Source organism: Protobothrops mucrosquamatus, unplaced genomic scaffold (genome assembly GCF_001527695.2).
Source record: "Protobothrops mucrosquamatus isolate PMUCROS unplaced genomic scaffold, P.Mucros_1.0 scaffold2097, whole genome shotgun sequence".
NCBI classification, from domain to species: Eukaryota; Metazoa; Chordata; class Lepidosauria; order Squamata; family Viperidae; genus Protobothrops; species Protobothrops mucrosquamatus.
Genome location: NW_015388199.1, coordinates 164300 through 178127, shown reverse-complemented (window position 1 = coordinate 178127; position 13828 = coordinate 164300). Strand labels below are relative to the sequence as shown.

Here is a 13828-nt window from a genome sequence, read left to right as displayed (position 1 = left end):
AAAAAAATTCTCTAGGCCCAGCTTGTTGTCCTTTCAGCTCAGATTGCCTGGTCAGAAAATGTGGAGTCTGCTTTGAACAGCATAGGCGGAGGTGGTGATAGTACACCTCTGCAATCTGTGCTAACCAATGTCGAAGCAACGCTGAATGTGCTTGCAGATTCTGTATTGATGGAGCAGCCTCCTCTCCGCAGAAGAAAACTGGAACACCTGGTAAGTCATAATCTTAACTAATTGCCTCTTGGCCAGACATTCATTTTATTTTACATGTGCATTTCATAAGCTAATAAAGTTTCAATTATGTGCACATACTAAGATTAATTTATTGCTTTTTCAAAAGATCACCGAATTGGTTCACCAAAGAGATGTTACAAGGTCATTGATCAAGAGCAAAATTGACAACTCCAAATCATTTGATTGGTTGAGCCAGATGAGGTTCTACTTTGATCCTAAACAAACTGACGTACTGCAGCAACTATCCATTCAGATGGCTAATGCCAAATTCAACTATGGCTTTGAGTACCTTGGAGTCCAAGATAAACTGGTGCAGACTCCCCTCACTGATCGTTGTTACCTGACAATGACACAAGCTTTGGAGGCCAGGCTAGGAGGATCTCCATTTGGTAAGTTGTTGCTCATACATTCTTTCCTGTCAAGATTATGCTGCTATTCTAGAGCAGAAATAATCTGCCTCTTTTGCATCTAAACAGGACCTGCTGGAACTGGTAAAACAGAATCTGTTAAAGCTCTTGGACATCAGCTTGGGCGATTTGTTCTTGTTTTCAACTGTGATGAAACATTTGATTTCCAGGTATAGCATTTCCATCTATAATTAGATTATTTTAGAAAAGCTTCGAGTTGTATTTCTATCTCAAAAGTGCTAGTTGTTTTTGCATAAATCTAGCAATACTATAATGTTTACATGATAGGCTAACTGTAAAGCCCTCAGTGATTCAGATTAATTAAGTCATCTCTCCACAATTTCCAATCTTGTTAATTTGAAAATTAAATTCAAAATAACCCACTTTTAGAAAATAAAATGAACTCCAAACAATATAATTTATATTTTTAAGTCACATGGATTGTTGGAAAGGAGCAACAATCCCAGCCAGTTTTACTTGTTCATTTTTTGATTTACAGATAGACATCAACCTACAATCATTTGATCAGTGACCATTCCAAGTTATGATGGTGCTGAACGAATGGTGATTATGACCAGTCCTCAGAGTTCCAGCTGCCCCAGCACCCTTGTAATCATATGATCATAATCTGGGTACTTGGCAACTTGTTCTCACTTATGACTGGTTACCAGACACCCTACAATCAGGTGATTGCTATTTGTGTCCTTTTCTGCTGTTTTCCCCAGAAAGTCACTGGGGAAGCCGGCAGGGAAGATCACAAGTCACTGGATATGATGGAATGTGTTAGGATGGATTCCCAGAATAGAGGAAGTGCATTGAGAGACAATGTAGCCCAGATATTTTGTGTGAAAGAAAGAGGGTTAAAACAGCCCCTCCCTGATAGTTCTCAGAGTATATGGTAGATGCAGATAGTAAAGTGCTTCAGTTTTGCAAGATTCTGTCTACAGGTGTGGAAACAGCTTGGAATGATCACCACATGTCATTCTTGTTTTTTCATTGTATAGGATTAGGATCCCAACCCATATATCCTCCCCAGCTTCTCTGCACTTGGACCATATAGCACTCATCCACCTCACATATTCAGGCACTTTCCCTGACCCGCACAATACCTCTTGCAGCCTGTTGCATGTCCTCCCTGACTCGCACTTTTCAAGCAGGCTTGACCATGCTTCAAATACACCTTCTCACACCTCCCGACATGTGCCGCACCTCACATGCAACACCTTGCATCCTCCCCGACAATCTCATACTCCATCACTGCATCCTCTCCAAAGTAGGACAGATACAGACAAGTGGAGAATGAGCCCCTTAAATATTCTAGTCATATACCATGAAGAGCTTTAAAGGTAGCAATCAACACATTGAATTATGCCAAAAATCTGATGGGAGCCAGTGCAGTTCACAAAGCCACAAAGTAACATTGAGTGTACTGAAAAAAGTAAAAATTACATGCCTGTGATGGCTTTTATTGTTGCATTATGGTACAACTGCAGCTTTCAGGTGTTTTTTCAAAGGTGGGGTACATGGGAGAAGAGAAGACTATATAGGCTTGATTTAGTCCAGCTGCCCTTCCATTCCAAACTGCAACAAGGCATCAACTGAACTGTGCACCAAACCTTAACTCCTGAGCACTCTTTGAAATCCAATAGGGTCCACCAAGCACCAGGAATATATCAGTGAAATAGGTTCTGCCGTCCTGTGGCAAGGAGCAGCTCTGGAACACTCCAGGGTGATCAAGAACTAATCAGTCCATGACGCAATGATGGCAGACTCTCTTAATTCCAGATCCCGCTACCATGCTCCAGCTGGAAAACCAAATTCAAAGTGTGAGCACCATTGTGCATCAGGCCCTTGATGACCTGGTCAGATCCATATCTGTCATGGTGGCCATGAACTTCAAAGCTGCCTCTGATTCTATTCCTGGAAAAACAAGTTGAAGTCCCTCAGGACCAAAATCCTGGAGAACACCACCAATCAAGCCATAGAGTTTAGAAGTTCAGGGAGGGAAAACGCTATACAGCAGGGAGGCTGGTACAACAGCTACAATTGCAATTGTATCCTAGAATCCAAATTAACAAACAGTATATTGCATCCAGTTATCTATTATGAGCCTAAATTTTAGCACAAGGAAAGTTGCAATATATGTCTATAATGTTTAACAAAAGACTCAGACTTTATAGTGATTTTATCTCTTAAAAACCATGGGGAAAATTCCCAATTTTATAGATGATGAGTTACAATAGCTTACAGTTCCTTTTCAATTTCATATATACATGTTTCTTTTCTCTTTATCTCTTTAGGCAATGGGCCGCATCTTTGTGGGCCTCTGTCAAGTAGGTGCATGGGGATGTTTTGATGAGTTTAACAGACTTGAAGAACGAATGCTTTCTGCTGTTTCTCAGCAAGTCCAGTGCATTCAGGAAGCCTTGCGAGAACATTCAAATCCAAACTATGACAAATGTATGTATTTCTTTTTTTTAAAAAAAGCTATTTTCCAGTGCTTTAGAGTTTTTCAAGTATATAATTTCTGTATTTCAATACTGTTATTGTTTTATGAAATATAATTACATTTTTCGAAACACTACAGTTAATCTTTAAAAACCTTATTGGTTTGTAATATAATGTAATATAGCAATATAACTATAAAACTTTTGTGAAAAGGGGTAACATTCAAGAAAAGGTGTTATGTAGGGAGAGAAAAAAGAAAGGAAACTATAAGATCATCTAGAGAGAAAAAAAGAAAAAAGACCCCCCCCCCCCAAAAAAAAAAAATCTTAGAAAATGGAAAAGAAAAAAGCCACTACAATCTTCCCCACAAATCTAAGGAGATGTATATTCTGGAAACCATTCAGATTTGTGAGAAGCCTGGGATGGACCTTGCATAGAACTATGGGGACAAAAAAAGAGAATCCAGTTTCCAAACGGGCAGCACAGGCCATTCTGCTTTCCAAATAGACTTGTAGAAATGTCACCAAGTTATAAAAGATAACCAGAAAACAAACTGATGGGTTTTTTCCTTCTAAATATAGAAAAAACATGGACTAGGGTTACTTAAGCATATACCCAAAATATATCAAATTAGTTAGCTGTTCCCTTTGTATTTACTATATCATTGTCTTTCTAAGGGTATACATTTCTCACAGTCAGCCATGCCTTAGTCACCTTCCATTATGATTACTACAATGCAATCTAGGTGGGGCTGCCCATGCAGTGGCACATACAGTTTTGCGTATCCCACCTGAGTATCACTATGCTATGTGAGCTGCCTTGGCTTCCAGTTGCTTCCCTAACCCTATGTGGCACAGGACCAGGTTACATATGGGACTGCCTCTCCCTGAGAGTATATGCCCTTTCAAATAGGTTGAATAGGGTTGATGCACTCCAGGTCCCCTCCCTGATATGTTGCTATTTAATCATACCTTGAACACCCAGCCACCCACCACAGGGATCCTTACCTTTTAGTCTTCTGGAGGGCTGTGAACACCTGGCTTTTCCTCCATGCCTTGGGCGCTGAGCTGTGAGGATGTTTGGTTTGGTATCTGGATGAAATATATGTTTTTAACTATGTTTTTATCAGTTGTTGTGAGCTGTCTAGAGTCATTGTATGAGATATCCAGCCATAGACGTGAAAATAAAATAAAAAATATATAAAATATACATACACATACCAATAGTCTCCCCCAGCCTTTCTGAATTCCTTTTCTGTCAGTTCTTGGAAGGTGAAGAGGTGAAAAGTATACTTACTGACAGATGCTTGCTTTCAGCTGCTGCCCCCATTACCTGTGAACTGCTAAACAAACAAGTGAAAGTGAGTCCAGATATGGCAGTCTTCATCACAATGAACCCTGGCTATGCTGGTCGATCAAATCTTCCAGACAACTTGAAGAAATTATTCCGTAGTTTGGCCATGACAAAACCTGACCGTCAACTGATTGCTCAGGTTATGTTGTATTCCCAAGGATTTCGGACAGCTGAAGTGCTTGCCAACAAGATTGTCCCCTTCTTTAAGTAAGTATCATTGTTAACAGAGGGATGTAGGATAATTTATTCTTGGATCATTATGTTAAATCAGATGCTGGCATTACTATAGTTACCATTCTTATTATTTTATTATATGTAGATAATATTACATGAAGAAGTAGCTCAAAACTGCTAACTAATCACCCACGTTGCTATGTATTTTCTAAGGGCAAATGAAGGTGTCTGACCTACTTAATAAAAGAGCTGAAACATTGTGAAGTAATGTTCTAGAATGTGATAATAATGTGCCTTCATCTCTACAGCCAATGTTTTTATTTAAACATAGTTGTGAGAGTGACATCTTTATATCCTTAGACTGTGTGATGAGCAACTCTCCTCCCAAAGCCATTATGATTTTGGCTTGAGAGCTTTGAAAAGTGTACTGATCAGTGCGGGCAATGTGAAGAGAGAAAGGATTCAGAGAATAAAACGAGAGAAGGAAGAGCGTGGTGAAGTTGTTGATGAAGGAGAAATTGCTGAAAATTTACCAGAACAGGAGGTATGCCGTATACTTTATATGGAGTAGTTAATGCACTCTACAGTTATGTAAGACAGATCCTTAAATGCAAAAACATGAAAGGATTTTGAATTAATTTGGATTTTTTTTAATGCCATTGGTATTCAGTACAAGTGTGCATAACATTTCAGGTTCAATTCATTTTGAATTCAAAACACCCAGATTGGAGTGCAGAACAACTGTTATGTGTTTGAAATATTTCAGGCTTGGTTTTGAACTTTACACACCTCAAATATAAAGTAGCTGGCCTATATATGAAAATTTCCAAAATGACTAGAAGAGCCCATTATTGTTTTCCACTTGAAACAGATTCCATTTTTGCATAGCTACTATTTGTATTCTTAACGTTCTGGACTACCATAAATGTTAAGTTAATCAGTTAGTAACAGTCACAGTAATTTGTTTAAACAAAAATACATCTGGACCAACCACCACACAAATAGTATTTGATAGTATCTCAAGTTATCTTAAAAAAACAAGGAAAATATAATGTCCAGTTTAAACTTCAGTATAGTAACTCTACTATATCCAGTCTTGAATCCTGCACTATTAAATAACTGCTTTGCTTCTTAGTTTGTCTAATAAATGTTTTTCCCATGTAGATTCTGATCCAGAGTGTCTGTGAAACTATGGTACCAAAACTGGTTGCAGAAGATATACCACTGCTTTTCAGTCTCTTGTCAGATGTTTTCCCTGGCATTCAGTATCACCGAGGAGAAATGACTGCACTGAGAGAAGAACTTAAGAAAGTCTGTCAGGAAATGTACCTCACATATGGTGACGGAGAAGATATTGGTAGCATGTGGGTGGAAAAGGTAGGGCTTTTCAACTGTTATTAACAATGTAATATAAAATCCTATGAGATTTGGTTGTAAATAGTCCTCTAAAAATTTAAACAAGATTATTGTAACTTGTCTTTCTAGATTAAAGCTCTTCTCCCATTCTACTCCTTTTTATAGGTTCTTCAGCTCTATCAAATTACCCAGATCAACCATGGCTTGATGATGGTCGGTCCTTCTGGAAGTGGAAAGAGCATGGCTTGGAGAGTACTTTTGAAAGCTCTGGAGAGACTAGAAGGGGTGGAAGGTGTTGCACATATAATTGATCCCAAAGCTATCAGCAAAGACCATCTCTACGGTACTTTGGATCCCAACACCAGAGAGTGGACAGATGGGTTGTTTACCCACGTCTTGAGAAAGTAAGTGTGAAATATATAAGATGTGGTGAAAGTGAATATAAAGATTCCCAAATAAGGTGTTTAAACTGATTCAACATTTTGCCTAATTTATACTACATTCTTATCATCTTATTTAGAATTATAGATAATGTGAGAGGGGAATTACAAAAACGACAGTGGATTATCTTTGATGGAGATGTTGATCCCGAGTGGGTTGAAAATTTGAATTCCGTTCTAGATGACAACAAGTTGCTGACATTACCAAATGGAGAACGTCTAAGTCTTCCACCAAATGTAAGCCTATCTACAGTCAGTTCATATTGAAGGTGGTATTGCCATGTGATTTATTGTAGCTAAATTTGAACAACATAGTATCAGAATATTGACTCAATTCTTGTACAGCTGCATGCTAATGTATTCTGCCTAGAAAGAAAATCTGAATTTCAAATATCAAAGCGCCAAACAAAAAGGTAATTTCAAAGCTACCCAACTCATGGCAAAGCAACATTGATAATTTGATTAAAAAGAGAAAAGTGAACCACTCCAATCCTAAGATGCTACTAGTCTGCTGCAATTTGCTTTTTTACTGTTCAGCTACAACTTAACATGTAAAAAATGGTAATTTAAAATCTGTAAAGCTAGATTTATGAATACAAGTTATATGATAAATGTGGGAAATCTACACTATTCCCCAATTTATATGCAGATAGTCCTTGCTTAATGATCATTTGAATGATCATTAATGATTATAATCATTAATATAATCATTAATGATCATTTGACCATTTGAAGTAACAGTGGCATTGAATGAAGGGACTTACAACCCATGCCCAAAGTTACAGCTGTTGTACTGCTGCCACAGGTACATGATTGTGATCTGGGCACTTGGCAACCCATTCACACTTAAAATTGTTTGCCAAGCATCCCGCAATCATGTGATTGCCATTTGTAATCTTCCCTGATGGCTTCTCCAGAAAGTCAATGGGGAAACTGGCAGGGAAGGTCGCAAGAGGAATCTTCCTGATTTCTGGAGACTGGCTGAAAAAGGTCCATGCCAAAATCCAAGCAGGATTTTGGCACAGAGCATTAGCAGCACAGGGCATTTATAGTCAGCCCCCCAGAGATAAGAGGATTCCCCCTGTTTTCTGGGGGCTGGCTGAAGGAAATTCTGTGCCAAAATCCAGACAGGATTTTCATCCACGATGGATTTACAGTCTTGGAGCAAGGAGGGTAGCGTGTAAGGTAAGGAGGATGGGAGAACTTGTTGATGGCAGAGGCCCTGGAAGGGCTGGTACAGGCTGTGCACAAATATTTACCAGCTCAAGCTGGATTCTTGCTTGAATTTCAGCAGAGAGAAATTTTAGCTCGTGAGCAGGGAGATACTTTCACATGACCTGCAACATGCCTCCCAGGGTCTTCCCTCAGGCATTCCAATGCTCCTTACCTGGGACTCTAACTCAGGGGTCCCCAACCCCCAGTCTGTGGACCGGTACCGGGCCGCGACATGCCAGCAACCGGGCCACACAAACGAGCAAAGCCCCATCTGCGGGATGCAGGCAGCACAAAAAACCATGCCTCCTCCAGTCCACAGAAAAACCTCTCTCCACGTAACCGGTCCCTGGTGCCCAAAAGGTTGGGGACCTCTGCTCTAACGGCTTACTGACTCATGAAATCACTTAATGACCAGAACTAGAAGTGTTGAAATTGCAGTTGTTGAGCAAAGAGGTCATGTGATGTCCTACTTAATGACGGCTTTACTCAATTACCAAGATTCAGCTCCCCGTTGTGGACCTTAAGCGAGGCTTCCCTGTAGAGATATGGCACAAGTAATTACACAAATTAATCAGTACACACATATCAAAATCAATAAAAACTTTAATTTCAAACTCCTGCTTAAAACCTTTATCTATTTCTACGGAAATAAACAAAGTTCTTGAAAGAGGCAATCCTGTTGCTTCTTTACCTGGGTTTCTTTAGAAATTTCAAACAGTTAATTCTGAGGCTGTGGGAAGATCCCACTGTTTCCTATCTAATAAAGAGAGAGAGGCTTAGTCAGTGTCTAGCTAGCATATGTCTATTGTGAATATTTAGATTCTGTATCTGGAATGAGTGAATGTGCATTCAGAATGTCTGCAGTCCTTCTAGCACGTACAGTCTGGAGTACTGTACATGCAATTTGGCTTTCCAATATCTTGAAACAAAGCTCTTCCACTGAGTTTGCTGCAGTGGCCTTCAAGAGATTTTTTCCTCTGATTCTTTCCTTTTGGTTGCCTTAAACTCAAAAGGAGGGTAGTTGAGAGGGTAGTTGAAGAAGGGTGTTTTGAACAGATAGCATAAGTCTGCTTTAAATGTTTTCAGAAACCACCCTTTTGTTTTTCCCATAGGTGCGCATCATGTTTGAAGTTCAAGATTTGAAATATGCCACTCTAGCCACAGTGTCACGATGTGGCATGGTTTGGTTCAGTGAGGATGTTTTAAGTACTGACATGATTTTCAATAATTTCTTGGCCCGACTGAGAAGTATTCCTCTAGATGAAGGCGAAGACGAAGCTCAACGCAGGAGAAAGGGGAAAGAAGATGAAAGTGAAGAAACAGCATCTCCAATGTTGCAGGTAAACCTGGGGGTCTAGATTTTCCTTACCTCACTAGACAAATTAGTAATTGTTTACTCTGTTTTCTGGTGTGGTAATTTCAAGCTGTAATGTAACTGAACTGGTTCATTAACAGATCCAAAGAGATGCAGCTACAATTATGCAGCCATACTTCACATCTAATGGATTGGTAACAAAGGCACTTGAACATGCTTTTAAACTGGAGCACATTATGGATCTCACCCGACTACGGTGCCTCGGTTCTCTCTTTTCCATGCTTCATCAAGCGTGCCGCAACGTAGCACAGTATAATGCCAACCACCCAGACTTCCCAATGCAAATAGATCAGCTAGAACGCTACATCCAGGTAATTCTTGTTTGCTGCCCCACCCACTCACCAAAAGACTAATCCTGAGGCAATAAAATTACCAGACTTTTTAAACCCTTGCTGTTTGATTCCATTTGTTTCTTAAATACAATACTGTTTCCTCACATCAGTACTGATGATTTACTGTCATTTCAGAGATACCTAGTGTATGCAATCCTGTGGTCATTCTCTGGAGACAGCCGTCTGAAAATGAGAGCAGAGCTAGGTGAATATATCAGAAGAATTACAACGGTGCCTCTGCCTAGTGCACCAAATATACCCATAATTGATTATGAGGTAAAGACAGTTGTATTCTTATGGTCCTTTTTTTATAACATCAACATTACTGTGACTGCTGTTCTGATTATAATACTTGAAAAAAATGTAATTAGTACCACAAATCAAATATGGGTAGTCCTCTACCTATGACCATTTGTTCAACGAACCATTTGAAGTTTAAAACTACTGAATGAATAGTGGTTTTTGATCAATTCTTGGAGTTCCAGCCATCCCATCACCTCACGGTCACATGATTGTGATCTTGGCTCTTGGCCACCGGTTTGCATTTATGACTGATAGTAGTGATCCACAAAAAGTCAATGGGGAAGCCAGCAGGGAAGTCTCAAGTCACTGGGAAAGTCTCCCCAACCACGCAGCCTCTTCAAGCCCCTCCGCATTCATGCCAGTTAGTCAGGCATCCTTCCCTAACCTCGCCATACCTACCTTGTACACTCATGCACTCCCTAACATGCTCATACACCCTTCTCAACCCTTGCCATCCCTTCTTCACACAACCTCCTCAACCCTCAGTGTGCCTCCCATGCACCCCCACAGACCCTCCTTTTCATACACCCTCTCACAAATCCTCCTTCACACATCTTCCCCAACTCTCCCCAACCCTCAGGCACTGATCTGCACCTATTACACACCCTTGCACATCCTCTCTGACTTACATTGTGCCTCTCAACCTATGGCACGGGTGCCAGAGGCGGCACTCAGAGCCTTCTCTGTGGGCACGCGTGCAGTCGCCCCAGTCCTAGGCCTTCAGCTGGGTTTTATAAAACCTTTTCGCTTTAGGCCTCCACCGCCGTGTGCAAAAAAAAAAAAGGATTAATCAATCAGTCAATTTCAACTTCTCGCAGGGAAAAAAAAGATCTTGCAAAGTTGGAATTGATTGATTGAACTTTTTAGTCCCACCCAGTCTGCCGTTACCACCGCAGCCACGCCCACCCAATGGGCCACACCCAGCCAATGGGCCACACCCACCCGGCACCCGATGATGCATAAGTGGGTTTTGGGTTGCAGTTTGGGCACTCGGTCTCTAAAAGGTTCACCATCACTGGCCTATTCCCTCCCTTGCTTCCTTTCCCACTCAGCAGCAGCCACTCATCTGCTTTCAGCAAGAGACTCGCAGCTTCCTGCCAGCTTCCTTACAAATTTCGGTTGTAGGAAGAAATTTGGTGGTAAAGGAGATGGCAGGAAGTTGCTTCACCTAAGGATTGAGAGATTCGATTAACAACAGCAACTGGAACTGCAGGGATTACCTTTGCTCATCAGTACAGTCCTGCTTTACAATCATATCACTTAGCGATAGGAATTCCAGTCCCTATTGCCATCGTAAGTCGAGGACTACCTACACCATATTACAAGTAGTTCTAAAGGCCTAGCAACAATGTGCAAAATATTTGTTACTTAATTTTACCATGCATTTAAGATCATGCATTTAATGAAATTAAGGTTTTATACTAATTAGAGTATCAAAAAAACACACATTCCTGGATTTGTTGCTTAAGCACTATAAAGTGGTATGAAAGTAATAATTCTAAAGAAAAATACATTTCACTGGTCATTTTGTGGCTATCCTGATGACACGTCCTCTACACAGAAAATAATGCCTCCTCAGAACTGGAAGATGTCCAAGTACATTTTTTGTGGAATAATTTTAAAAGGCTTTTCAATTTGATGATTTATTGATGACATTTCTTAATGTTTGAACAATTAAAAGTTCCAGTTAGAGTTCCATTGTTTGGCCGTAACAAAAGCAGAAAGTAGCAGGTCCTTTTTTCTTTGTGTAGGTCTCCATCACTGGTGAATGGGTGCCTTGGCAGTCAAAGGTCCCACAGATCGAAGTTGAGACTCATAAAGTTGCAGCTCCTGATGTTGTTGTGCCAACGCTCGACACTGTCCGCCATGAGGCATTGCTGTATACTTGGCTTGCAGAGCACAAACCACTGGTACTCTGTGGCCCACCAGGATCTGGAAAGACCATGACTCTCTTTAGTGCACTCAGGGCCTTGCCTGATATGGAGGTATTTCCCCATTCTGAATGTTTGAAATTATTTTAGTGAGTAACTGTTAACCTTCTAGCAGAATAGGAGAAATATAGTCCTTTAATCACAAAGTACTAGTTCCAGTAGTAATTGAGAGCTTGATCCAGAGCTCCATTCACTTCATTCCAGAAAATTGGATGTCCTTGATTATCTCAATGGATAGATTTTGAGATATTCTGATCATTAGTCAGTTAAGGTTTTAAAGTAAAATCAGCGCCCTGAATTAGAATCAAAAGGAAATATTGCTGATTCAAGACTGTTAAGACCTGTTCTACATGCTCAGTTAACACAATATATATATAATTAATGGTTATAATTATAATAGCCAAATCATGTTTAAAGGACATTATAAGCCAATGGAGAATACTGCCACAGTATGAATTAATGTGGCCTTGTTATATATAAAATCTAGATTGGAACCCATTCTTCAAGAACCAAACTTTTAAAACATACACGTAGCTTAGAATATTTATTTTGGAATAGTCAACCATCAACAACAGATTGCAGCGTTTTCTAAAATGTTATGCAGGCGAAGGATATTTTTGGTTCTTACTTTTGTTTCCTCTTCCTAAGTTGTTTTTGCCTTTCCAGGTGGTTGGCTTGAATTTCTCCAGTGCTACCACTCCAGAACTACTACTGAAAACATTTGATCACTATTGTGAGTACAGGCGTACACCTAATGGTGTTGTACTAGCTCCGGTTCAACTGGGAAAATGGCTGGTACTCTTCTGTGATGAAATCAACCTGCCAGACATGGATAAATATGGTACACAGAGGGTCATATCCTTTATAAGACAGGCAAGTATTAAATAAGTGAAAAAAATACCTTCTTTGTGAATCAGGATTAAATTGCAAAACAAAAAAGCAATGTATTAATGTGCAGATGGGATAGAAAAGTGTGAAGAAAAGGTGTAAATTTTTTACTGAAGGATTTAATAAAAAATTTATCTTTTGTCTCAATTTTTTCTGCTTTTCCCTGTGTTTTGCATACAATGTATTTCCCAAAAGGGAACAGCATGGTATGTCCATCTCTTTTCTAACCAAGACTCTTAACTTGATCAGATGGTAGAGCATGGAGGTTTCTACCGTACATCAGACCAGACCTGGGTGAAATTGGAACGAATTCAATTTGTTGGTGCGTGCAACCCACCTACAGATCCTGGAAGAAAACCTCTTTCACATAGGTAATAAGCCTATAACACAATATGCATGTTCATGCCAGCTTAGTCTGAGGGGGTTTGTATGAAACACAACAGTTTTAAACAATGCACATTTTAATGGCACTGAACAGGAGGAGTCAATAGCAAATCTAACATCCACCAAATGCTTTCTCCCACAACCATGTTTTTAGTTGACTATGTAATATTATAGTACCTGAGCCCTCTTGGTGCAATATAATACTGCATTCCTGTAGTTTGGATTCTAGAATGATATTTCCATTAGAAAGGCTATTGACAAAGAGAAATTAATGATGAAATATCTCATCCTACATAATTTTGCATAATTCTCAGGACCTTCTGTGAAACAATTTATTGCAGAGTATATTTATTAATTTTTGGAATCTATGTAATCAGTCTAAATTTGTGTGTATGTGTGTGTGCCTTCAAGTCTGTCTTGGTGCCTGACGACTGCCTGTATAAGTTCTTGAAGTTTTCCAAGGTGGTTTGTCATTGTCTGCTTCCTAAGGCTGAGAGAGAGTGACTGGCCCAAGGTCAACCAACTGGCTTTGTGCTTAAGGCAGGACTAGAACTCATGATCCCTTGATTTCTAGTCTGACTGAATGTCTATGGAGATTCTCAATCATCCAGGTCATAGTTATCCCAAAGGTGCACCTTTGGAATAACTAGTCTGACTGACTACACTGAACTGGCTCTTTAGTCTAATAAAATACTATTAGATAATGTTCCTAAATTAATCTCTTTGAATATCTTTTCAGATTCTTGCGCCATGTTCCTGTTGTATATGTGGACTACCCTGGACCAGCTTCACTCACTCAGATTTATGGCACTTTCAATCGTGCTATGTTGAGACTTATTCCATCTCTCCGTACTTATGCAGAGCCCCTGACTGCTGCAATGGTTGAGTTCTACACAATGTCACAGGTAAAGCTGAAAGTTTTTCATAGCTTTTAATTAAATGATTAAGGGGGGAGGTGAAATGCTAGTAAGCACTCATCGTGTATTTTTTT

The 13828-nt window shown here is 39.8% G+C and overlaps 1 protein-coding gene across 1 annotated transcript in view; it reads left to right on the top strand.

The window, feature by feature from the left end:
- Positions 1-15: 15 nt before the first annotated feature.
- Positions 16-13828, top strand: part of DYNC1H1 (dynein cytoplasmic 1 heavy chain 1) — a gene marked incomplete at its 5' end in the record, with an annotated part of 43287 nt that continues 29474 nt past the window's right edge. Inside the window, 16 exons of the mRNA XM_015824049.1 lie at positions 16-210; positions 338-620; positions 708-808; positions 2939-3098; positions 4403-4646; positions 4974-5157; positions 5778-5990; positions 6135-6373; positions 6490-6646; positions 8737-8964; positions 9080-9310; positions 9467-9607; positions 11386-11619; positions 12232-12438; positions 12703-12824; positions 13577-13742. Coding sequence (XP_015679535.1) covers positions 16-210; positions 338-620; positions 708-808; positions 2939-3098; positions 4403-4646; positions 4974-5157; positions 5778-5990; positions 6135-6373; positions 6490-6646; positions 8737-8964; positions 9080-9310; positions 9467-9607; positions 11386-11619; positions 12232-12438; positions 12703-12824; positions 13577-13742 — 3105 coding nt within the window. The remainder of the gene's footprint in view (positions 211-337; positions 621-707; positions 809-2938; positions 3099-4402; positions 4647-4973; positions 5158-5777; positions 5991-6134; positions 6374-6489; positions 6647-8736; positions 8965-9079; positions 9311-9466; positions 9608-11385; positions 11620-12231; positions 12439-12702; positions 12825-13576; positions 13743-13828) is intronic.